Source organism: Periplaneta americana, chromosome 10, assembly GCF_040183065.1.
Source record: "Periplaneta americana isolate PAMFEO1 chromosome 10, P.americana_PAMFEO1_priV1, whole genome shotgun sequence".
Lineage (NCBI taxonomy): Eukaryota > Metazoa > Arthropoda > Insecta > Blattodea > Blattidae > Periplaneta > Periplaneta americana.
Genome location: NC_091126.1, coordinates 16,408,775 through 16,436,310, shown reverse-complemented (window position 1 = coordinate 16,436,310; position 27,536 = coordinate 16,408,775). Strand labels below are relative to the sequence as shown.

At 36.2% G+C, this 27,536-nt stretch overlaps 1 protein-coding gene across 1 annotated transcript in view; it reads left to right on the top strand.

Moving 5' to 3' along the window:
- The first annotated feature begins 970 nt into the window (after positions 1 to 970).
- The window catches only part of LOC138707466 (delta(24)-sterol reductase-like), a 31,121-nt gene continuing 4,555 nt past the window's right edge, over positions 971 to 27,536 (top strand). The window contains exons 1-8 of the mRNA XM_069836948.1: positions 971 to 1,218; positions 7,989 to 8,144; positions 8,533 to 8,638; positions 12,767 to 12,885; positions 18,455 to 18,549; positions 20,498 to 20,669; positions 23,419 to 23,559; positions 25,306 to 25,503. Of these exons, the coding sequence (XP_069693049.1) occupies positions 1,024 to 1,218; positions 7,989 to 8,144; positions 8,533 to 8,638; positions 12,767 to 12,885; positions 18,455 to 18,549; positions 20,498 to 20,669; positions 23,419 to 23,559; positions 25,306 to 25,503 (1,182 nt within the window). The 5' untranslated portion in view covers positions 971 to 1,023. The remainder of the gene's footprint in view (positions 1,219 to 7,988; positions 8,145 to 8,532; positions 8,639 to 12,766; positions 12,886 to 18,454; positions 18,550 to 20,497; positions 20,670 to 23,418; positions 23,560 to 25,305; positions 25,504 to 27,536) is intronic.

The following is a 27,536-nucleotide window of genomic DNA, read 5'->3' as shown; positions in this document are numbered from 1 at the left end:
TTTCATTACTAGTAATAATAATAGACTAATAATAATAATAATAATAATAATAATAATAATAATAATAATACAGTAATAATGATATTAATAATATAACAACAATAATAATTCATATCATAAATAAACATTTTCTATCGGAAGCACTTTAACCAGTTGCATCTGGCCTCACCGAGGATTTGGATCACCGGCCGCTACTGACGAAAAGTGGTGTCAATTCGGTGAACAGAAATATAGTAATCTCTTCCCTAATCCCATGAGATTTTTCGACATTACACTAGACGGAAACAAAGTAAAATTCTACTAAAGTCAGGGGCGACGCCAGTCGTGGAACTGAAATTAAAAAAAAAAAATTCTTCAACGCGGAATTTTACCACAAATGTTATAGGAACTTCCAGGCATCGACCCCGGTTCAGCTAAGGAGAAAACACGAAACCTTACGTCATTACTTGAACGTGTCAAACACCCACGCCCTACACTTATGTCACTATTCGTCCAAGCTATACTCGATTAGTAATAGACTTAATTTTTCAACAAGATACTGTATATAAACTTTTATCGAAATCAAATTGTTGTATCCTTTGTAGCTTGTAAGTTCATTCATATGGAGGCCTATATATACTTTTTGCTGGTTGAGTGGAAGAGAAGGCCTTACTGCCTTAACTCTGCCAATTAAAATAAATCATTATTATTATTATTATTATTATTATTATTATTATTATTATTATTATTATTATTATTATTATTATTATTATTATACTGTATAAACACATCATTAATAATGTACAGTATGTATTGTACAATTCTTCAAGGTGGTGGCGGATTCTTCGCTCCTTCTAAATTGACGTTTGAGGGAAAACTTCGGTAGAGAGGGTTTGCTGCGCACAGTCCGTTGCTTACATAATAGCTGATAAACAGAGGCGTGGAATTGGTTCCAACGAAGATACAAGGTCAAGGGGATCTGAACGGCGCTGCATGGCTAGTTTATTCAGTCTGTCTTGTGTTTCGTAGCAGACTGGACGCGCAATGGGGCAGTTAAGCGCAGTCGACAAAGTTATTGAATATATTGTAATAAATTACCGCTGGGTATTCGTGTGCTTCTTCTTACTTCCAGCTTCTCTACTTTATGAGATTTATAATTATGGAAGGAACTGGATCGTGGTTAAATTGAACAGTGCGCCAAAGTTACACGACAGGAAGGTCAGAAGAGTACAGAAGCAGGTAGTACATTTAAAGAACACTATTTGTAGTGAAATATTAGCCCATATTTAATTAACTTTGACTCTAACTTATAATAATTTTCTTTTCAATGACCCCAAAAAAGAAGTGTCAGGTATGTATGACATACGACAAATTTTGTATAATGTATGACTTATTACAGTACAAAAAAGGATTTATTTACAAATAAGCTACTATATACTGTGTTCTTGAATGTACCTATTGGCCATTTGATAGAAATTTAACTTATGTAGATCTATTCAGATGTGAACAGTGTGTGCTCAAATGGAAGAGAAAAAATTGTTCACGTTATTAGGACTACACGATAATGCCAGTTATAAAAATGTTTCGTCTGTCGCTTTATCGCTATGAAGAACATGGTAAATACGATATAAAACTAGTAGAACGTGCGTCCACTAGCAAAACTGTGTCTATAGCTGTCACGAGCACAGGTGAAGTGAGCTTACGCGAACATCATCTTCCTTGCCAACTAGCCAATCAGAGCGCTCGGATACTGTGAAGGTCACGACAGCAATGTTAAGTTCCTTTATCCACATTTGGAATTTGCTTATAGTAGTCTATTGTTCCAGCCGCAGTTTCGTGGTCTAAGTTGTCATGTTTCGGATTGACGATACGAAATGCGCGCTGGTTCGAGTCTCCACGTGGGGAGAAATTTTCACATTAAGTTAAGCTAGTGCAGGGGGCCGTGCCCATACAAGATCGTGATCGGAAAATGAAAATGGGGAGCTAAAATGAGTAGCGTAATCCGGTCTAGCGCACCAGCTGCAACTGTTGGTAGATCAGTATTCTCACTACACGTTATCTCCGAATTTCAAAAAATAAAAATATACACATTAAAATACAGTGCATCCCGAAAGAGAATTGCTAGTTTGGGGAACACTTGAAAAAATAGCTCAACAGTTGTTGTATCTGTTCCAATAAATTTTGCTCTCGTAATTGCGCTCGAGTGGCCAAAATTTCTACAAGCATTTGTTTTAACATTATTAACATGGTGGGAAAAAATAATTAACTTTTTCATTTGCCCCCATGAGAATGTTTGCTTGTCGGATGTTCAAATTACGATTTTTTATAGTTATTTTACGACGCTTTTTCAACTGCTGTGGTTATATAGCGTCTGAATGAAATGAAGGTAATGTCAGTGAAATGAGTCCAGGGTCCAGCACCGAAAGTTACTCAGCATTTGCTCTTGATGTGTTGAGGGAAAACCTCGTAAAAATCTCAACCAGGTCGCAATCAGGATTCGAACCCGGGCCCGCTGGAATTACGAATTAAACTGCGCGGAAAGGCTTCTATCGAATTCACAAAGTACTGTAATATGTTTCTAAAGGGCTATGTCTTAATAATTTCAATTTAGATATGCACTAATAAGGGATAAGTCATTCCTCACCAACATTCGGTATTGTAACAAAACTCAATAGTGGTATAAAAATCAATAAACTGCCCGTTATGTAATAATAATAATAATAATAATAATAATAATAATAATAACAACAACAATAAAAATAAAGTAGTGTCTTGTGTTATTCTGAATAATTTCGTAATTTACTCATGTTTTATATATGGACCTGATTTGTTGAATGACTTTCCTCTTAGGGATCACATTTTATAGTCGCCTACGGGGCCTGAAACGTGCGCCACGTCACTGATACGTCCCTCGAAATATAAGCCAGCCGCCGCATTAAGGCTGGTTCACAATAAACGGAGAATGGAAACGATAACGAGAACGGAAACGGAAATAATGTTAAAATAAATGCATTTAAATACGAGCATTCGCAACAGTTAGTTGTGAATGCCCACATTTAAATACATTTATTTTAACAATATTTCCGTTCTCGTTTTCGTTGTCGTTTCCATTCTCGGTTTATTGTGAACCAGCCTTTAAGCATTAAGATTTCTCTTTTATATCTGAGTCGATTGCATAGTAAACCTAGAGCCCTTCTGAAAATGATTAATCACTTTCAATGTGTTGCAACTTCATGTAAGTTTGACATGTTGGGACTACGCCCTTTCAATTTACATTTTGGATTTTGTAAAATAATATCTACTAGCAGGGGCGGCTTTCGAAGAGGGGCTGTGGAGCTGCAGCACCCCCAGACATTTGTGGCTCTTGTCTCGTTTTATGGTGTGAAATACATTTATTATACAGTCTTTATTTAGCGGCTCGAATTAAAAAAAAAAAAATCGCTCTCAATGACATGCACGCAATCGTTAGTGAAGTCACTTCCTCCCCTGGTGTTGCCAGAGCGAAACCAGAGACAAGGACTATAGGGTGAAGTCACTTCCTCCCCTGGAGCTGCCAGTCTCGTCTCGGATGATTTGCGCGTTAGTTTTACTCGTCCTCCCTACTGCCCCTTGCAGAGTTTCCAGACGCTGCAAAATTTGCAGCAGTTTGTCAGTAGCGCGCAGTTTTAAATACATTTTCTTTAATGTTGTGAGTATAACATGTGCAACAATGTTTAATTCTGTACAGTATTTACAGTCTATTCAGTTCAGTACCTTAACAATTCAGGAGAAATGTGAAATTAAGTGCCCATCAGTTAAATCTCATAATGGAAAGAGCCGCTAAACAAAATACAAAGGCGTGCATATTTTTGGATAATTTATCCAGTATCTCTGCTTTCTTCTCTCGATCTCCACACAGTCTGTATTAGATTAATGTGTTTCAAAGACAATTCCATCAGCTGGGGCAACAAGATGGATTTAAAATAAGAACAGTAAATGTTCTTCATGAGAAGAAGGAGCCATTGCTAGAATGTTTTCAAACCATAATGGAATCTGAAACATCTGACATCACAATAAATGAGGCAAGCGCCCTGGTGCGTACTCTTGAATATCCTGAATTCAATTTCTGGCTCAGTTATTTTTTTCATTTATTGATGTATCATGTATATATATTATACAACCAACTACAACATCGCCAGTTAGATATTTCTAAGGTTCAAATCTGCATATAAAAAAATTAAATTATGGTTTATTTAACGACACTCGCAACTGCAGGGGTTATATCAGCGTCGCCGGTGTGCCGGAATTTTGTCCGCAGGATTCTTTTAAATGCCAGTAAATCTACTAAAATGAGCCTGTCTCATTTAAACACAAGTTATAAGATAAGGCGCATGGAACTAATCTTTAAATAAAGTAAGTTGCTTGGTTTATTTTTGTATGCAGCCCCCCTTAATTCAATACCCACGAGCCGCCACTGTCTACTAGAGATGAACAAAACTAACTCCCGGTCTAGCTTCCTGTATTCATTGCATTTGTCTTTCGAGTCTCGTCTCGCCATTCTCTTGCGCTTCGAGTCTCGCTCATCATTCTCGAAATAGCATTTGGTCAGCATGGAAAGATTTCGTAACTTTGAATAACATACGGTACATCATTGAAATAAATAAAATTATAAATGTTAAAATGAGACAAAAAGACAAAACAGAACAGTATCTTAGTTATCAAAATGTTCTGGTTTTATTATGTGATATTACCTATGGTTATGTAAATAGAAAAAAAAAACATTCTCAAATAAATTTGCATTTCTAAGAAACATAAAACATACGTAACATTAATATCTTTTTACTTGAGATTGCACACTTGATCTCAAACATATGAAAAGAAAATTCCTAGCCTTTCAATAAGGGCCTAGTACCGTAATTAAATAAAGACTGGGGAACGGTTTATTATATAAGGAAAGGTAGAGATGATTTTTAAAATAGACTACTTGATTATTTATACATATATATATATAACAATTGTCAAAGTAGATATAAGTTCAGTCTGGTATAAACAACTGTGGCGATTCAAGGCTGCTTGACGTTCGGGATTTCGGGAGTGATCAATGTCGATGTCTCGAAACACTCGCAAGCAGTCTTTACGTCAACGACGCGAGTTTTCGGCTTTGCGGGCGCTGTTAATCTTGCTTTTTCGATCGTTGTTCATCTCTAATATCTACAATATAAAAAATTATTCATCCTCCAATTCATCCAAAATCAACATGTTTTTACCTTTTGCAGCGCCATTGTTGTTTTTAATACCTATACCTCTGAACACAACTGAAGTAATAATTTTCTTTCTGGAAGCATATGTTTTGTTTTAAATAAGAATGTTTCTATGAGAATGTATTCTTCCATTTAAATCTAAGGCTTTTGATGAATCATCTCAGGTTTGTGGACTTACTTGGGAAATTAAAGTTCTTTTTATATTTTTTTTTATTTTTGGGTTCATTAGTTTAAATGTATATACTTCTTATTTTTCATATTGATGGCTTCTGCAAACTTGTTAGATTTATTATACACAACGTGTATATGAAAAATAGTTCTGTGTCTGTTGTGGATAATAAATGTAATAAGTCTGCAGAAACCATCAATATGAAAAATAAGTTCACATTTAATGTAATGAATCCAACTCGAGCCAACCTTGCATAGGTTTCGTCTTGTGGACTGAAGCAGAATTGAGGTGCTCAGAATAATAATGGCAGATCGCAACCGAAGTTCACTTTGAGAAAAATTACATTTTATATTTGTTTTCAAAGCTCTGCGAATTTTTACATTAAGACTTCGTTTCTTCAGGTTGTGTTAAATATGATGTTTAAAGTTTACCTGCAAATTCTTGAGCCTCTGTTTTCTGTGCCTTTTATTTAAACAGAGTAGGCTATATGGAAATTAAAAAAAAAAAAAAAAAAGATAATGATGAGTATTCTTTATGTATATGTGTATATATATATATATATATATATATATATATATATATATATATATATATATATCAAATTAACTAATCCAACTTCATTTCCATATTTTCACATTCGTCTGCAACATTAACACTATCATGAATAAGATTTTTATAAAAAACATGGTAAAGGTAGGTGGTTTCATCAGATCATTGAAATTAACTTTTTTTTTTTTCTTTCTTTGCTCACGGCATTAGACTTTTACAAATTAGTTCCAAATTTATATTCAGAAAAAAGATGTTGACGGTATATACACGGCATTAGAATACAAATTTGGAACTAATACTTTTTTTGAATATGGACAAAATCTTCTCTGTTGATGTTATAAAGAATGAAAGGGTTTTTTTACCCTTGCTGCTTTAATGACATCACACCATTGTTCAGGACTGTACACACAGCGCATCTTTGTTTTCCCCTTCTCAATAGCTGCAAAATCCTTATCAATGTCATGTATGAGCATTCTAGTACAAAACATCTATGTATGATTGAATTGAAAACTTTCATATTTACTAAGTAAATCCAAAGAGCAATATCAAAACCCTTTTTTGTCCAGTAAAAAGTATTAATGGAGCCATCATGTTGACTACAACGTCATGAATTTGATGTAGACGCAAACAAAAGGCCACACAGTTGGAATATGCCATTTATTCACTGAGAAAGTTTTCTTTTCCGGTAAGGACTAATTTTCAATATAGAATATGAGAGCTTTGGCATATCCCAATTAATCTGATATTCCACCATATGAAAGGTAAATAGCCTGAGTATACATTCGTATACCTATCTCAAAATTCGAGGTAGGCTGAAATCTGCCATTATTATTCTGAGTGTCTCAATTCTGCTGGAAACTCCAGTTTTGTTTCTGAAACAAAGTTGTTCAGGCCTTCCATTAGAGGCTTCAGTACTGTACTTTCATACACTTTTTCACAGTCTTAAGCCCCTTTGCGCAGAAATTAAGCTGAATGGCACCAGAAAAACAAACTCCTCACAGGACCTTGAACAGGGATGATTGCCCTTCTGAAGTTTTAGAACTATTTCATGGGCTTTCCGAGAATTTGATTCGCACATCCTGTTGTTTTTTCATCAGTGAAGGAAATTTTTCGATGTTCATTGTTCACGTGCCACTGCAGGAAGTGTCCCCACATCAGCTCCCTCTTCTTCTTTGCCTTTTGGGTCAGAAAATATCTGGTACTCCGTTGGTAATCTAAGAGTCCAAGGTCTTCACCAAGTAGCCTGAACAAAGATCTTCTTTAAATATTGAGCTCTCGAGCCATAACAGGTATTTTCTGGATAGTATTTTGGCAAATATAAATCATCACAGTAATTCCTGGATATGATTTTTGCAAATAAAAGTCATCATGGTAGTTTTTAAATATGATTTTGGCAAATACAAGTCATCACGGTAGTTTCTGGATATGATTTTGGCAAATATAAGTCATCACAGACTACAGCACTGTTGCTATCCTTACAGTTCGAGGGTGACCAATCCTCGAGCGATCCTTGAAAAACCTGGTCTCAGTGAACCACTGGATGGTCCGGGAAACAAATACATGATTTATTTTCAGCGTTTTTAGGGTTTGGAAAATTTAACTAGCAAAGTTCCGAACCCTATGCAAGGTTATCACAGCAACACGATTTTAGTAGTCCCCCAATTCCATGTTGAAATCTCGATGTATGTGCATTTTCTTTCACGCATACAATCATAATGAAGCCAAATGAGATTCAGCACAAGGGTGTTTTATTGCCCTCAAAACTGGTTCAGACATGTAGAGTATGCAACAAAATTTGTATTAGTGTGACAAGACTGGGCATAATTTATTATTTACTGAGAGACGAGCCAATTTTGTAGAGTCCATTATCTCGAGAATAAATCACCGACACACTTAGGTACAGCTCGAAAGTGACAGATTTTGAACTTCTTAAAAATATATTGTTCTGGTATGCTAATTTTATAACCTGGTAATAAATTTGCAGTTCATTTATACTATACACTGACACATTCGGAATGAAATCGTAACATATTTATTTTTTACTCTTCCAGGTACAAGAATGGAGAGCATCTGGAATGAACACCCCAATGTGTACAGCCAGACCAGGGTGGAAGACAATGTCCTTGAGTAAACCAAGATATAAGAATAAACTCTTCAATGTCAGTGTTAATTTAATAGATATTCTGGAGGTTAATATTAAAGAACAGGTACGATTTCGTCATTTTGATGATATATATCTTTTATTTTATTTGGTTATTCTTAGTTAACCTCTCGGCTATTTAACGGCCTTGTACTGTATCAACTACGTAGTGTCTATAGAATTGATATTAGCGAAATGGTATTTACGAGATGAGTTGCAAGTCCTTCAGTGGGATTACCTGATATTAGTCTTAGGGCTAGGAAAATCTCAGAAAAATTGCAATCAAGTAATCAGCCCAAGCGGGATTCAAACCCATGCCTAAAACTTACCTTCTCCACCTTCTCTTATTTTCCATGAGAGGATAATAATACACAGAATTTCATACTTCCATCGTAATAAAATTTTGCGGAATATATTGCCAGTAGTTCTAACTAACTCTGTATCTTCTATTTTAGACTGTTCGTGTTGAACCTTTAGTAACTATGGGCCAGTTGACAGCAACACTTGATCCAATGGGCTGGACCATACCTATTGTTCCAGAGCTCGACGATCTCACAGTTGGTATGGTCGTTACTTTATAACTTCATAATAATAATAATAATAATAATAATAATAATAATAATAATAATAATAATAATAATAATAATCCGTGGCGTTACAGCCCACAAAGGGCCAAGACCGACCAGCCGGCTGCTGGCCTCATGGCCACATGCCGAAGCAGAGGTGAACGATCATCCAACCGGAATGGCGGTATCATGTGGTTAGCACGATGAACCCCCAGCCTACTTTATAACTTCATTTATTATAATTATGAAAAATACAGAGAAAGTATAAAGTTCCTTTTTGATTTCTTAGCCTGACGCCTTTCAATCGCCTGAAATTTATTATACGAGAGCTGTTTTTTTTTCAACCACAGATGGTCCATAAAAAAAGGCAAGTGTAATAACAAAATGAATTTATTACCAAACATTATGTACAAACATGGTTACTTTTCGACATAATCACCGTGAAGATTGAGGCATTTGTCATATCTGTGGACGAGCTTTCCAAACCTCTCTTCATAGAATGTTGCCGTCAATGAGTTGGCATGGGCCTTAACCATGTTTTGAAACTCCTCATTAGTAGTTATATATGTATATTTAACCTGATAGAGATAAGACCATCAGGCCATCTCTTCCCCTCTACCAGGTGATTACAACTGCAATATTACGAATACGGTTACAATTATGATTACAATTAATATTAAATTTAAAAATAGAATGAACATTCAAGTACTAAAAGATTAACTGATTAATAAAGGCTAGGCAATTTATTGTAGAAATTAAGAACAAAGAAAGATTTTTTTTTTTTACTCAAGTAAAAATTAAACCTAGAATAATAAAATTACATAGTGATGAAATTACCGGATATTGAAATATTTTGTGCTAGAATAAGAGAACTATTTACAAGAAGCCATGTCTGAACGAGTCTCAATTACAGACCAAATGCCTAGTAAGTTTGCGTTTGAATTCAATTTTATTTCAACAATCTCTGATGCTAGCAGGGCTATTGTGAAAGAGGATGAGTATGAGGAAGTGCGATGGGATGGTACTGTTAGTATTGTTTCATGGCGAGAGCGTGTGTTCAGATTATGGTGGGAAGAAAGGTAAATGAAGCGAGACGACTGGTATGAAGGCATAGAAGAGTTAAATATTTCGAAGAGAAGGAGAAGTGAATGTAAATTTCTTTTCTTATCGAGTTTAAGCCAACCTATTGCTTCCAGGGATGGCGTAATATGATCATATTTGTGAACATTGCTTACAAAACATAGACACAAATTATAAGCACGTTCAAGTTTCGATTTGTTGGCGTTGGAAAGCTCAATCAGTAAAATGTCGGCATAGTCAGAATAGGGCAATACAAGCATCTGCACAAGGGACTTTTTTAAACAACTGCCATCCTAGCTACTTTTTCAGTTCAGGGAAGAGGTGGAAGTCACTCGGCGCTAAGTCGGGGCTATATGCTGGGTGTTCAAACACTTCCATCGAAATTGCTGAAGAAGCTATTGGGTTACAGCAGCGCTATGAAGTCAGGCGTCATGAATCGGAAGAACTCCAGAAGTCAACATGCCTCTTCTTTTGTTTTGAATGGCTCTCCACAGTCGTCATAAAGTCTGACAGTAAACAGCTGCATTGATCGTAGTCTCCGGTTCCATAAACTCAACAAGCAACACATCTTTTTGGTCCCAAAACACGGTAGCCATAACCTTCCTGTTGTTGAAGGTTTGTTTGAATTTTTTCGGTTTGTTTGGCGAGTTTGAGTGCATCCATTGTTGTGACTGCTTTGTCTCGGGGATGACATATTGAATCCAGATCTCATCTCCAGTCACAATTGATTTAAAAAATCTTCACCTTCACCTAATAGACCCTAATGGGTGAGGAACATCAGCGCTGATGCCATTCGGCGACCTTTGTGGTCATCAGACAACATCTTTGGAACCCATCGAATGCTCAGTTTTTTGTAGAGTAGGTATTCTGTTACGATCGTGTAAACAGATGACCTTGAAACTGCAGGAAATTCCATACACAACTCACTTGGGGTAAACCTCCATTTTTCTCGAACCACTTGGTCAACTTGTTGAACAATGCCTTCTGTTGTGACAGGCTTGCATCCTCGTCCCCCTTCATCGTGAACATCGGTTCGGCCTTCTTTAAATTTCTTACATCATTCACGCACAACACCATCATTCATAAAGTTTTCACCATATACTCATCTCAGTCTTCGATGAATTTCCGCTGCATTACTCTCTTCTGCTTGGAGAAACCGAATTACGCTACACAACTCACACTTGGCAGGAGAATCAATCATAGCAGCCATGTTTATGTGCCTGAAACTCAGCTAAAAATGGCGTAATGACGTTGGAAGTGCAGAGGTTATAGTGGAGGAGATTCGCAGTCACCTTCCGAGCATCCCCGCCTCCTACCATTTGATTGGCTGTTTACTGGCGCCAGTGGCGGCTCCTGCGTATTTCTTAAGAGGAGGAAAGAAGGTAACAGGACGAAATGACACCTTCTTGAGTGAAACGTGCTACAAATTAGCCAACATGCATACATGTAAGACCAGGTAGTGTTGGGGTTGGCCTTCCCTTCTGTATAGCAATAATCTGTTCTTGTAATCTGAGTTTCCTAAATTGTCCATAAAATATAATGTTTTCACTTCCATTTATTGTTGAATAATTGCACAAATTAACAATTACAAGGAAATTCACCTCGCAGCATTTTTCGAGCACGCTACAGCATCACACGTGTTGGAAGAGACTATAGCAACTAACACGTAATCGGAACCACGGAAATGGGAATGGGAAATAATCTGAGGAAAGCGAGAACACTGCACCCACCCACGTGGTCTGTGTTGCCACATGTACATTTTACAAGTTCAGTATCATATGCTTTTGAAGAATATCAGTTCTTGTAAAGTCATACTACCATTATTGTTCAAAGTTGCCGGTGCTCAATTTTTTATATTAAAAATAATGTAGTTTGGAGTACCTACTTACTTTCAATTTCAAATATATTTGTACAAAACTGACAACTTGGTTGTTGCCCTGTCTAGTACACAATGAACGGAAGTGAATTTCAGGGGCCAAAAAGATCTGTGATACTAACGTAGAACTACTTCCTCTTTGTTTTATATAAACACGACTTTAACTTTCAAATATCCTTGAAAGTTTCAAACCATGAATAGTTGCCTATATAAAGTGCAATGAATAAAATTTATTTATAATTTATAAAAAAAAAGCTTATACATGGTGTCTTTCATAGCATTGCGTTAAAACTGTTTTATTGTGCCTCCTCCTAGTTGTGTTATAGTCTGGTTGAATGCAAGATCGTTAGATGGCAGCAGTAGCGAGCTTGCTGCACGACCAGTCGGTTTCTATTTCCCGCCCATGCGCTGATTCAGAGGAGGATCTCCTCCCTCTCTGTTCATTTACTCGCTTTAAAACTCTGCTTCTTTCTCTGGCCGCTAGTGCGCTGTTGTCTATGTGTGCTAACTGCAGTAAAGGAGGAATGGATTGGCTTTCCTCCACACAAACAATCTCGCATCTTTCTCACAGTTTTCTAGCAGCACATGAGCGCGCATCGTCTAAAACTCGATCAACCGAGGTTTTCTTATAGCTGTGAACTTAAAAATTATCGAATCTTCCTTGAATTTCAAGGCACATATTTCATTTGGTTATTTATTTTCAAAAGAAGAAAATGTGAGGAGGACGTTCCTCCCTTCCCTCCCCCGAGGAACCGCCACTGACTGGCACGATCTGAGGTTGAAAAAAAAAAGCCCTCGTAAATAGCAAGGATTTTTGTACGACTCTGAACTTTTACACCTGGGTATATTTCTTCTAATTGACTTTGAAATTAACACATATAAAACATGTTGAATCTTAATACACTCTGAGTTACATACACAACAGAGAAACACTCAACTCCTAATGAAATAACTGTCTCACTAGGCTTACTAACGCAAACTTGTATGGTTACGTCACCACCAACCTAGGATACCCCCACACAGCAATGAGCACCGCACTCGATGATTGCATGAACATGGTACGCTCATTCGCAATTCAGTGGTTCATCTTGTATCATAAAATACTGAAAGAATTTTTGTTAGTTAATTTATTACATTCTGCTACAATGTAAGATGTTACATTTATAGGTGGATTGGTAATGGGCACAGGAGTGGAATCTTCTTCTCACAAGTATGGACTTTTTCAACACATATGCATCTCTTATGAGTTGGTTTTGGCAGATGGCAGCGTGGTCACGTGTTCAAAGGTGAGGTTTTGGGGAGCTCAGTGTAAAATCTCCCTGTGTAATGCCATTTTCACTTGTCAAATGCTAGTCACTTGGGAGCAGTTCTAGTTGTTTAGTATGAAAGAGACATTTTCGAATTTCTATTACCGTACAAAAGTGACGTTTAAACATGTTACATAGGCCTATACACAGTCCCATTCGAATGTTGCAGCTAAGAAATGTATGTTTCGGTACTGCATTTCCTTTGCTGTGTAAAGTGATTATACTAAGCGAAAAATTTTAAATTGGGAACTAAAAACGTTTTTTGTGTGTGTATTAATCATTTATATCATATGCCAGTTCTTTCAGCAGACTATATAAAGACTAAGTCCTGGGAGAGTGAAAACCCAGATCACATATAACAGATTGATCAGCCTAATGGACTTTCAAGATAACCACTTTATCAATTTCACTGTGCTGCCCTCTAGCGACTGCAAAAAAAGTTACGTTATAACTCTTATGGAATTATATAGAGAAACTGTACTTCAATCTAGCAGTCATTACCAAAAAATGCCTTTTCGACGGTGGAGGCTATGGTGGTTGTTCTCATTTTATGTTGCCATTTCGTAACATGGAAATGATCAATCTGATATATATGTAAAAAGAAGGAAATCTAGTGGAATAGTGAACAAAATTTTACTGAATTTAAATACTATTATAGTCACAATCATGCTATGGTATGAAAGAAAAATTTCACAATCTCGAGCGAGAATCGAACCTGCGACTTCCTGTTCTCCGGTCAGGCGCTCTACCACTGAGCTATCGAGTTCGTCTCACGCGCCTGACCGGAGAACAGAAAGTCGCAGGTTCGATTCCCGCTCGAGATTGTGAAATTTTTCTTTCATACCATGGCATGATTGTGACTATAATAGTATTTAAATTCATTAATATGTCACATCAACGGACGTGTATACGTCACCAAACATCGTAATGATGAAGATTACATTTGTAAAATTTTAGTGTACCACTAAAACTGGAGTATGTACATGGTCAGTAAAGCATCCTTTTTATTCAACTGATGAATTTTTAAATTTTAATTCATGTAATATCAATATGTAATTTATTTTTAACAATGTACTAGGCCTATGTACTGCTTTTTTTTAATATTGACTTTGTCAGTTGCATGTATAGTGCCTAAAGACAATTAATGAATGCTACAAAAATTGACTACCAGTTGGAAAATTCCCATAAGTTTGCATTAGACAGATTGTCCAAACAAGGGGAAATTTCTAGTTCGTCCGCACAAAGACCAACGAAGGTGTTAAAAATCAAACCATATAAAATTAGTATATGTCATGTACTGAAACTGGGTGGTCCTTCAAAAAGGTGTACATTTTGTGGATAATGTTGTGAATAACTACATGACGAAGAAATATACGCATATTTTATTTTCCTCTCTAACGAGGTTTGGTTCCATGGTGAAATGAGCGTTAAGTGACTTCTGCCGATTTTGGAATAGACACCAACGCACTTTAACTGCCAACATAGAAAACAAAAAAATCACACTCAATCGCTCTCACCTTCATCCTGACGGGATAATAAAAGCCTAAACTAACCTAACCTAACCTAACCTAAGTGCGTCGGTGTCTGTTCCAAAATCAGCGGAAGTCACTCAATGCTCGTTTAACCGATTCCATTTCTACAGCTATGTAAATTCACAAAATTATCACTACTGGTCCACTGAGAAACCAGACATTCACGATGTTCCCCTAGATGGCAAAAAAGTCGGTATATTGTGACATGAGTAGGGAAAGAATTATAGGACCATTAAAAAAACAACAATGCTGACAGTTATGTCAATCTGATTTATATATATTTTAAGAGTTGACTCGGATGGAACGAAATTGCGTATTGTTTGAACAGGATTCCATCATTTCTCATACAGCCGACGTATTCCTACAAGAAATTAACGAAGTGTTCCAGGACAGAGTCGTTATTGTTAATCTGTGGCCCCTTGATTCCCCTATTTGACTCCCTGTAATTTTTATTTTTGGAATTCATTAAAAGATAAGAGTAAAGGACAAACTCACGCAACATAAAAGATCTGTCAGTGTTAATGTCAACTATGAAATGGAAGGAGAAACATTCAAAAGTTACGCCAAAACGCAAAGGAAATTGGGGCATAAAAGAATGCCTATGTTAGGTGAGCTCCAAGCCTATTGGCCACTTCTCTCACTTAGAAAATTTCAAGCATAATATCCGTCAGGAGATTGCCTCTATTTCTCGATGGGAACTTGTGTGAGTGATAGAGAACATGTTAACCCAGATATGCCTGAAATATTTTTTTGCAATTTTAGTGTATTTTTCAAATCTCATTTAATGCAGTATATAACTGAAGTATTTGTATGGTGTCGAAACATTCTAGTTGCAACTGGTTGAGCTAGACACAGGTGCCCTTTTAAAAGGACAGTAGGCATGTGAGCATACATTTTGAGGATAATTGTATACTATGCTTACATGAAAGGAAACAATGTAATTGTTGTAATTTACAATTATTATTATTGTTATTATTATTATTATTATTATTATTATTATTATTATTATTATTAACAAATTATTACGTTGTTATTTTATTATAGTTTCTTTATTATTACTACTAATATTTTTCTGAAGAACGATGCATTGTGTTTTAACTCTGGAATGCTTTCGTCATTGAATAGTACCGTATTGCTATTGATATGTAAAAATAAGTAATAGGCGAAAAGAGTGTTGAAGTTTCGAGGAGAAGATTATTTTGGGAGAGAAGTGACGATACATACGAGTATAATGAAGCAATTGCTGTGGCAATGTCGAAAGACAGGTTTCAGTTAATTTTCTAAAATCTACATTCTTATGACAATGACAATTTAGATAGAAAATAAGACCTCTTCCAAAAATACTAAATGAAAAACAATAGAAACTTATGTCCGTTCAATACCTCCCTCCAGAACGTCACCAGTCCTCCACTTGTAAACAGATCTTGCTGTGCAAATCTGGCTTTCAGGTATATCTCCCTGTGAAGCGAACTCGAATAATTTCAAAGGAAAAATTGTTCCGGAGCCGGATATCGATCCCGGGACCTTTAGCTTAGCGCACCAACGCTCTGCCGACTAGCTACCCAGCAACTACACCCGACACTGTCTCAACTTTTCCCTTCATATCCACACACCTCAGTGGGCTGACAAGACGCCAGAAACCCAATTTTGAGTGCACACGAACTCTGTGTGGCATTTGTAGGCTGCATTATAGTGATATATCTGTATTTGAGATGAAATTTCGCCCGTAACATAATTTTCAAACGTAGATAGCATTTCATGCAGGGAAAATTCTCTAAAATTGAAAAAGCGAAAGAATTAAAAAATATATGGGGATATGCCTACTGTCCTTTCAAAAGGACACACAAGTTTTCGTCATTGTCATTTCACAATGAATAGATATTTCGAAGGCATTGTGGTTTCACGTTATATTTATGTTTATTAGGATTCATTTGATCTACAACAATTTGTAAAATAATTCCGAACTGTAAAAACATTATATTGGAGTGTAGGCTTTCACGGCCGGCGTCAATAGTAGAAAAGTTTTCCGGGCTATGAGGCCGTGGTCTGTTGGTTGTGAGACCAAACGTTTCGTTCACTGCTGCGGTGAACATCTTCAGTGGTGTCTATTGCTGGTGCGGCTGGTTCTGGCGCCCTCGGCCACAAGGTGTACAGGAAACCCACACACACGTATAGATATCTACACAAAGATTCCAATCATCATCCCCGGCAGAAGCGTGCAATGATTAAAACCCTCTTCGACCGAGCCATACGGGTTTCTGACCCCCAACATTTAGACCAAGAAATCGACCACCTACATTCAGCCCTAACCGCTAATGGCTACGCCAAGACAGAGTTAAAAAGGGCCTTGAAACCAAGGAAGAAGACGACACCGGAGTCAGGCCAAGACCATACGAAGAGAGGCATGGTGTTCTTGCCCTATCACAAGCAAGTTACGGACCGGATAAGCAAGATCCTCAACCGGCACAAGGTGGACACTATCTTCCTGCCCACCAAGCAGATACGCAACAGCCTACGCTCAGCCAAGGACAAACGCGACAGATTATCTTCTACGGGGGTCTACAGGATCCCGTGTTCATGTGGAGCAGTCTACATAGGGACAACGCAGCGGAGCTTCAAGACTCGGATCTCCGAACATAGAAGAAACTGCCGCCTTGGCTACGTAGATAAGTCGGCTGTAGCTGAACATGCTTATCTGGAAGGCGAACATAAAATTAGGTTCGAAGACACCGATACACTCAGCGACACACCACATTTTTACGCGAGGCTACACCGAGAGGCGATTGAAATATATAAACATAAGAACAATTTCAATCGAAAAGAAGAAGGCCTCAAGGTTAACAAGGCCTGGTATCTGGCATTAAGGAAAACCAACATCAAACCCGCCCGCGTAGCACAATTAAACAACACAAGCTCGGACGCGGAGCGCGTGGAAAACAGCAAACCCGCCCGCGAAGCACATTCGAGCGCGGACCGAGGCGACAACAGCAAGCCCCCCCCCCCCTCCCGCACTATATATACAACGATGCAGCCAGCGCAGACTGTAATCAGCACATGCAGTAGAACCAGCCGCACCAGCAATAGACACCACTGAAGATGTTCACCGCAGCAGTGAACGAAACGTTTGGTCTCACAACCAACAGACCACGGCCTCATAGCCCGGAAAACTTTTCTACTGTAAAAACATTTAACATTCTTATCTGATTTGCGTCTCGGATGCCATGGCTGAAATAAACGAACAATTCTCACGTCCACATCTCAAACTCAACGGTGACCAGAACTCTAATTACCAGTCTTAACACAACTAGCAAGCCTCTAATTAAGACCAGTAATAGTGACACCTGTGAAAAAGTAAATGCATTGACTGTAGAGAGGGTAATTTGAAACATCGACAACTGTCCTTTTAATAGGACAGTAGGCATATCTGGGTTAAACAAAAATGTGAAGAAAACATGGCAGGCATTTCAACATGTTCTTTGTTAAATTGGATGAGTGCATAACATGTTACCAGCAACAACTCAGTGTGCTGTGTGGCCAATAGGTGTACCATTGTTGTGCATGCGGAAACCACCTTGAGGACAGACCACATTAGACTGAGCCACACGGTATTGATATAAATAATTTAAATTATTAAGATGGTAATATTTAGGTGAGGGGTTTGGACTTTTTTCATTGCTGGTTGTCACAATCAAAAAATTAAGACACTTCGTTTCGAAGGGTGGTTCTCCCTTCGTCTTCAGGTGGAAGGAAGTAGGGAAGAGAAAAAAACCTATTGTTGGGATCGTTACGTACAGCTATTCTGTATGACAGAAGACGAAGGGAGAACCACCCTTCGAAACGAAGTGTCTTAATTTTTTGATTGTGACAACCAGCAATGAAAAAAGTCCAAACCCCTCACCTAAACATTAACAATCCACCATTGCTTTCCAACCCCTCATTTAGATCAAGATGGTAATAATCTATTTCTTAATTTTTGACATTCTAAAATTTTAATAGAAATATTTTATTTTTTTTAGGATTCAAACCCAGACCTCTTCTATGCAGTGCCATGGTCTTATGGTACACTTGGTTTCCTTACAGCTGCAGTTATAAAAATCATCCCTGCGAAAAAGTAAGTATGGGATTAAGATTTAAATTTTACTGTGACATTTGCAAAGGTTAATGTTTAATTGCAAAAGTCAGTGTCATGGACTAAATTATGTCTGTATGGGGAATTTGTGTGCACAACTTCAAGAATTAAAAGACTGAATTTAAATACGGAAAAGAATTTTGCTACCTCAGTCGTCCACCCAATATTTGACTTGCATTCCTTGACTTTCAGGAATATATAATGGATTCTGTACCAAAGTAATTGCAAATCTAATGTTTTGAGATAATTAGGAATTAGTTTTATTAGTTTTTGTACATCCAACCAATTGCCTCCTGTAATGGACTTTTCTTTTTAATAAATCTTGTTTAAGAGAATGTAATGGATTTCTAAGCTTAATACTTACATAATTTACGAATGTGGACAAGTAAAATTTGAAAAAAAAAAACAAAAAAAAAACAAAAAAAAACAAAAAAAATCGAGTTTCAGTGTATTTTTATATTATTGAACTTGCGATATGACTGTATCATTAGTCCTACGTGGAATTAATGTACGTTCGTAGATATAGTGCTATTAAAAATATATGTAGGCTACAGTTAAAATTTTCCAGTGAGAAATCTGACTCAGCTTAAGTTCATCCAATAGTACTCAGAGTGGATTAGTAATTTTAAAATAACTATAGAACTTCATTTTGCATTGTCAAGAGTCCTTCCTGGTTGTTGATATGCTTGTGTGTGCTACTGACCTCGGACACAGTCTGTAGTTCCATTATTCTTTCGTCATCATTTTTAGCTTCAAGCCTTCCATCACGTTCCATGCTTTGCCTTCAATTTCCCAGCTGTCTTGTTTCTCCTTACGTTTTTACTCTCTCCCACAGACCAATCTATACATATATACTTACTTACTTACAAATGGCTTTTAAGGAACCCGAAGGTTCATTGCCGCCCTCACATAAGCCTGCCAGCGGTCCCTATCCTGTGCAAGATTAATCCAGTCTCTATCATCATACCCCACCTCCCTCAAATCCATTTTAATATTATCCTCCCATCTACGTCTCGGCCTCCCTAAAGGTCTTTTTCCCTCCAGTCTCCCAACTAACACTCTATATGCATTTCTGGATTCGCCCATACGTGCTACATGCCCTGCCCATCTCAAACGTCTGGATTTAATGTTCCTAATTATGTCAGGTGAAGAATACAATGCGTGCAGTTCTGTGTTGTGTAACTTTCTCCATTCTCCTGTAACTTCATCCCGCTTAGCCCCAAATATTTTCCTAAGCACCTTATTCTCAAACACCCTGAACCTATGTTCCTCTCTCACAGTGAGAGTCCAAGTTTCACAACCATACAGAACAACCGGTAATATAACTGTTTTATAAATTCTAACTTTCAGATTTTTGGACAGCAGACTGGATGATAAGAGCTTCTCAACCGAATAATAACACGCATTTCCCATATTTATTCTGCGTTTAATTTCCTCCCGAGTGTCATTTATATTTGTTACTGTTGCTCCAAGATATTTGAATTTTCCACCTCTTCGAAGGATAAATCTCCAATTTCTATATTTCCATTTCGTACAATATTCTGGTCACGAGACATAATCATATACTTTGTCTTTTCGGCATTTACTTCCAAACTGATCGCTCTACTTGCTTCAAGTAAAATTTCCGTTTTTTCCCTAATCGTTTGTGTATTTTCTCCTAACATATTCACGTCATCCGCATAGACAAGAAGCTGATGTAACCCGTTCAATTCCAAACCCTGCCTGTTATCCTGAACTTTCCTAATGGCATATTCTAGAGCGAAGTTAAAAAGTAAAGGTGATAGTGCATCTCCCTGCTTTAGCCCGCAGAGAATTGGAAAAGCATCTGATAGAAACTGACCTATACAGACTCTGCTGTATGTTTCACTGAGACACATACATATATACTTAACCATTTGATATAAATATTAATATGGATGTTTCTGAACAGGTATGTTAAATTAAATTATCACCCTGTTCATACTTTGGATGAAGCAGTTAAAGTTTTTGAAGAAGAAAGTTTGAAGAAAGATGAAAACGATTTTGTAGAAGGCCTATTATTCAATGAAAAGGAAGCTGTAATTATGACTGGAAACATGACGTCTACATATGAGCCTGGAAAGGTGAGTTTATATTAAAGATAATTGTAGAAATACCAGAGAGTGCATGTATATAATTTCGTTCTAAAGAACATATGAGATGATAATGAACACGACAAAGATGACCATATTTGTTACCAGTACTGGTACGTACATAATTTACCTGCGATCGTGTAAGTCTTGCACTCCAAATAACTTAACAATTGACGAGTCGTCGTAAGTTACATTCTTCAATTTTTTAAAAGTCTGACTCCGAGATTTTCATTTCTTAACCCTTCTCATTTTTAATGTAGATCCTACGTTGAAAGACACAGTGTCATAAAAAGGATCTTCCCAACAGAAGGAAGGCTATGCATGTGTGTATCTATAGGCCTATACGTACGTGCGCGCGCACTGCAGAAGAAGAAATGTGTACCAAATACTGTACCTCACTACCGGTACGACTGTGACATAGCAATTTTTGTGTACTGGTATATCTTGTTCTAATATTAATGTACACATCAAAATAAGTTTGGACCCAAGAGAACTTGAATGTTTCTTCCTTCGAAAAATATATGTCGTCCCATTAACACACATATCTTACCACTCTATTGAAGTTAATCATGTTGCCATAGTCATAATCATAATCATTTATTACATCCACTGATCATATACATGATATGGGACATGCCATATTTACAAACTAATAATTAATTACATAATATACATAAAAGTAATAACTATAATTAAATGCAACACAAATACAAATATAAAAAGCTTGGAACTTGATTGAAGAAAACCACAGGTCCGTCGATTTCGGCTATAAGTCCTGTTTGCAGTATTTCTTGAAGTCAGGAGTCAATTTCAACCATCGCGTCTTTCATGAGAAGACATACTTCTCGTAGTCAGGATCTGGAAAAGAGGAAGTAAGGTTTTTTCAAGGCGTTCTTTCTATTCAGTTATGACAATTTTCAATAAATTCGTTCGTACTGTAAAAGCAGTTTTTGATTAAAATTTTATAAAGAGCTATCTTAAATTTCTGATGTGCAGATATTTCTTTAAGATAATTTGGTAGGCTATTGTACATAAGAAGACCAGCATGAATGAAACTGTTTTTATATAGAGTTGTGTTAAAACTTTCAATAAAAATATTATCTTTATTTCTTGTATTGTACTGGTGTGTGCCTGAATGTGTAGGAAAGCTATGCAAATTATATTTGATAAAATGTAAGGTTTCATAAATATAAATACAGGGTAATGGTAAGATATGTAATTTTTTGAAGAATGGTCTGCAGCTGGTAGTTTGAGACACTTGAACTATGGCTCTAATAGCTCTCTTTTGTAGTTTAAATATTTGGATTGCATTGGGTGAATTACCCCAAAAGATTATATCATAATCACCAATTTCAATAAACGAACTATAGTTGCATGATGATTTATAACGTTGCAAAATTTATTTCTAACAATATACGATAATAAACAATATTTCTCTTAAAACAAGGGATATTCAAGGGATTCAAACAGCAAGTTGAGTATGTCTAATCACATATCAATAAATGATCAAATTCGCATTATCATCTTATGTGAAGAAGGTCTACAGAGGATTCAGAGTTAAGAAAATGCCATTGGGTGAAGCGTCTTCTTAGTGGACATAACCCCTTTTTGTATTATAACTGAAATAAATTATGCTTCTATTTTCTAACGTACATAAAGTAACGTAAGTAAATCTGTTTAATGTATTCGGTTATTTTAAATACAACAAACTAATATATAACTCCATTTATAAGTCATATAAATCGTTTATATTTGAAGTGATGCTTAGTTACAGTATTTACATTTACTTCTGTTACTGTAATAGGTGGAACAAAGAAGTAAGTTTGGCTCCAAACAGTCTTTCTCTTTCTACTCTGCTCAACTTTTAATAAGTGGCGTGTCCATGCATTTCATTTGAATTTTTTTTTTTTTTCACTTTAATTAAGCAAATCAATTTTATATGTCTGTTAATTTATTGAATATATTCTTTCTTTTTTTCCCAATTAGCTAGTCAAAATTGTTCTCTCCTACAACATCCTTTTTTTGTCAAGAATCTTATTTAAAAACAGAACTTTCAACTTCTGCCTTTTCACTTCAACCAGTAAAAAATTGTTAAAATTCTTGCATTGGGTACCAGTACTGTATCCAAGTTAGATTATTTTATCCAAAAAATGGTACGACAAGGAGTGCATAAATGAAACGTCTAAACATTTTTTCAAGTACACGTATGATTGTTAGCAAAAATTAATAGTTGCCTTTCAGTGTAAGTTACTGGTACTTTTGAGTACCGTACTGCAGTTAATTAAAAAACTAAATCAATGACTGGAAACTGTATGAAGTGAGGGAATAGTTCTACTTACTCTTTAAGGAAAAATAATTACTGAAGTTGAAGAAGAAGGAAGACTACAAATTGAATATACCAGTAACCATTTACTGTAGACATAATTGTAATTTGCCTGGTTTTGTCCCTTTTCTGCCCACTCTCTGGGAGCATTGCAAGAATTAATTTGGGATATATTTTCAACATACAATTTCTTATAGAGTTTAAAATATACATGATGATTTAGGAGGAATAATAAATATTTTAAGGGGTCGTAGCATGGTAAATCTCACCATTGTCGGTAGTCCAAATTTATTAGTCATATCATTAATGTAAGTTTTTTTATTATCACTCTGTCTCATTGTTCTTATTTCTATTTCTGTCATAGATTGTATTATTGTTAGAATGGATAATTCACACTTTGAGTTTGTCCTGTTGCAGCTTAATGAAATCGGAAAGTGGCACAAGCCATGGTTTTTCACTCACGTGAGGAAGTTCTTGAAGAAAGGCTCTGGCTTTGATTATATACCGCTGAGAGATTATTACCACAGACATACCAGGCCACTCTTCTGGGAAGTTGAGGTGAGGACTGTGATCTGTTTTGGATATTTGAATGTAAGGTTTATCGGTACTTTCTCGTTAGAGGTATATGAAGTAAAAGGAGAAATGCTGTCTGTCAATTTGTTTGATTCTCAACTACTGCGAGGATTTTGTTCATGTTCAGTATTTGCTATTAATTTACCTGGAAATGATGTAACTTATATGAAATATTATAATTTTCAGTAATAAATAAACTATTTTTATTTGACGTTGATAACTAGGGACCGGATTTTATGTAATTACATATTATATTCCTTTCAGCCTAACCATATATAAATAACAAATCTTTGTGAATCTTGTAATTGCCATCAATATATTAAAATTTGATACCGTACTACATATTTTTACATATTTACCCCACATTACATATTATGGCTTGGTATTACATAAATCTACATATTTAGGGGGTTCATTCATTTTTACTTCTCTAAAAGAAAAAGGGGAAAAAAAAAACTTCTGCTGGGGAAGTTTACAATTTGAAATACACAGATTTAAAAAGCCTTTTTACCTACCCAAGAAAAGATATATTTCGGGACGAAACATAACATCCTTAGTTCCAGAAAGTAATAGAGGCACTCACCCCATACCACCCACTGTAAATATGAATGAACAAAAGGCAACCTTTCTCATAAAACTACCTTGTATTGTAAAAGTCACTCAGAAAGTAGCGTTGTCTTCATGCGGTGGAGTGGTACGAGGACGACATGATTTGTCTCGAACTATGATTATGAAAAGGAAGATTAATTCCAGAGATAAACTAATTACTATATAAATATATATATATTTATATAGGGCTAAATATATATATATTTATATAGGGCCACCGGCGTGGCTCAGTCAGTTAAGGCACTTGCCTGCCGGGCTGAAATTGCGCTCGGGCACGGGTTCGATCCCCGCTTGGGCTGATTATCTGGTTGGATTTTTTCCGAGGTTTTCCCCAACCGTAAGGTGAATGCCAAGTAATCAATGGCGAATCCTCGGCCTCATCTCGTCAAATACCATCTCACTATCACAATCTCACAAACGCTAAATAACCTAGTAGTTGATACAGCATCGTTAAATAACTAATAAAAAAAAATTGCTATATATAAAATTGTTTCTAACTTTTCTTGGGGTTTTAGTTCGAGTATTATCCTCATCAGCCAAATGACATTTTAGTTACAGTGTCCCTAATTCTTAAAGATTGGCAATCACTTGCAAATCCTTCCAGTTGTGCTTAGTTAAATTTCTACAAAAACAATTACGTGTTTCAGAATGTTTGTCTGAATGACAGTATTGTTCACATAATCTGCTTAAACAGTGCAGTTTATGAAAAAAGAAGAAATATATTTCTTCTTGTGGTTATAATGAATTCCCTTTTTTCCTGCAATCCGAAAAATGAACATTTATGTTATTAGGCCTATCACTGTGCACAGTTTATAATTTCATTTATGTCCCACATGTCTTTTAAATTATATTTCAAGTAAATAAAATATAAACAATGATATTGTTCGCAGTATGAAAAGAGAACTGAATTGTTACAATAGGTAGGTACATGGAAAGCATATAGTGATTAAATATGTCGTCTAACATGACACTTACTTTTCTTTGTATGATTTAAATATAACATTTTCAGTCAAATTCTTTCATAGAAAAATAATTTGTATTATCATTTTTTGAGTTCGGAAATTGAATTTGTTTTGTTTCATTTAAATTAGTACTGGTAATGCATTGTTGTGTGTTTTGCAGAATATAATACCTTTTGGGAACAATATTTTATTCCGTTATCTCTTGGGTTGGATGATGCCACCAAAGGTATCTCTACTGAAGGTGACTGAAACGAAAGCAATAACAAATCTCTACGAAAACAATCACATCATTCAAGATTTGTTAGTACCAGTGAAGTCCTTGAAAGAATCCATCATGAACTTCCACAATGCTGTCCAGGTAAGCTGTGTATTTGCCTCGCATTGTTTGGCTTCTATAAAGATGAAGTCGAATGCTTATTCATTAAAGAAGTATGTTTCTCACACATATAATCAATTAATATTTTGTCGTACTAAAAGTAATATTGTTGGTGTACCGGTATGTTCCTTTTAAAGTGGTGCACTTCAATTCCACCTATACATACACACACTTCGACTCTCCCTCTCCCTCTCAACTGTTTGACTGTTATGATTGACCAATATTTAAGCATATTTTAAAAGTTTTCATAAAAAAGATACAAAAGTGATATTTTTACTAAAGCGATGGGGTCGCTGGGATATAGGAAAATAACGGTATTGTCCAGTGGCGTAGCATGAAATTTTGAGCAGGGGAAGCTAACTCAAGTTGTCTTTCATGCAATATGAGAAAACGTATTACAAAAATACAGTCTTAAAATAAATAGTAGTCAATTTCAAGTCAGCAGTCGAAGATTGGTTGGAACAGCGTAACGCCAATAAGGCATGACCTCAAATGATATGTAGTAAAATATGATTTCATGGTTTACACATATCTCTTAACAAATAGATATGTATACGTATAACATTAGCTCACTCCCTGTCCTATTTAGAGAAATCACAATATTAGTATCATTACATAAGTATGCGTCTGTCTTTTGGTTGTGTCCTTCATTGACAGCAAGGGAGTCGGTCATTTGTTTTTTAAATCACACTTTTGTTCGTAAGTCAGTCTTGATAATACAATTGTCCTAAAAAAAATTCAAGTAAATTAGAGTCAGGAACTGTTATTTCGCTCATTATTTATTATATCAGCCACAATGCACACTAACACTTCAACTGAACATAACTGACGAAAAGGGATAACTTGGAAACTACTTATTTTAAATGTTAAAGCTAGCTTCTTGCGAACCTTGCTACTAGGGTAGTTTAGTTAGAAAGGGATGGAAAATCTGCGGGGTGGATTACACAGAAGAAACCAGTCTGCTTGGAAGTTAGTGTGTGCAGGCTTCTTGTTTGCTGCTGCATCACAAATCATCCTGAGCTGCCGCATCACAATATTTAACGCGTAAATATAAATTCTATTAAAATTAATAAATAATTTTCTCCATAAACTGCAGGTTTATTATGAAATTATTATTAACTGGGGAAGCTAGGCTTTTTAGCTTACATTGAAGCTACGCCACTCGTATTGTCCCATTTAAAATGGTATGTATGGTCTGCCTACTTAGACAACAATTTTTCTGGCACACTGAGATGAATTTTTTACAGAATTTCTCCATAGGTGCTCCTTTCAGCCTCTCTTTTTCATCTTCAACTACGGTACCGCTATAGAGTCAACAAAAGGTAGACCCTGATCTCCAGTTCTTCAGTGACAGGAACGAGCAGTATGTACTAGGAATTCCAGGCTTCCTTGCAGTCAGGCAAATTAGCGCCCTTCCCTATATGGGTAATCACTGGGAGTTAAGAGCCAACTACCCATAGTCGTCCATTTCTGAACTGTGAATAAACAGTTTCCTTTTCCTTCTTCTTGGGGGATGGTTCAAACCATAAGCATAAACAATCAAACATATCGGAATGTTTGGCCATTTCCAGGAGTTATAAATGCCTGGAACGTGGCGAGACAATCATCTCTTTCACTTCAAGGAACTTTTTAAAGTTTCATCGTAAAAATGTGAAGAAAATGTGAAAATGGCAAAATAGGCAGTTATATGGTTTTGTTGTTTAGTCAACTGTCCGTAAGCAGGTTTGAACCTTATATGTGACACACCAATAAGGCATCACTCGTGAGGCAACAAAGCCACGAGATAATGTGGTAGAGTGGCTAGTTCCTTTCCCCCTCCATTGTATAGATCGCTGACTAGCCACATATTACCGTACACTAATCGGACTTCAGATGGTATACAAACATTTGTTGTTCTTCTGACACATATCGTCAAGTGAGATGTACCGTTTGATAATATGCAAAATAAAATTAGTCTTATTCGATTATTCTTCTTTCGAAAGGCAAACATATATGAGTACTTCTTAAATATGATG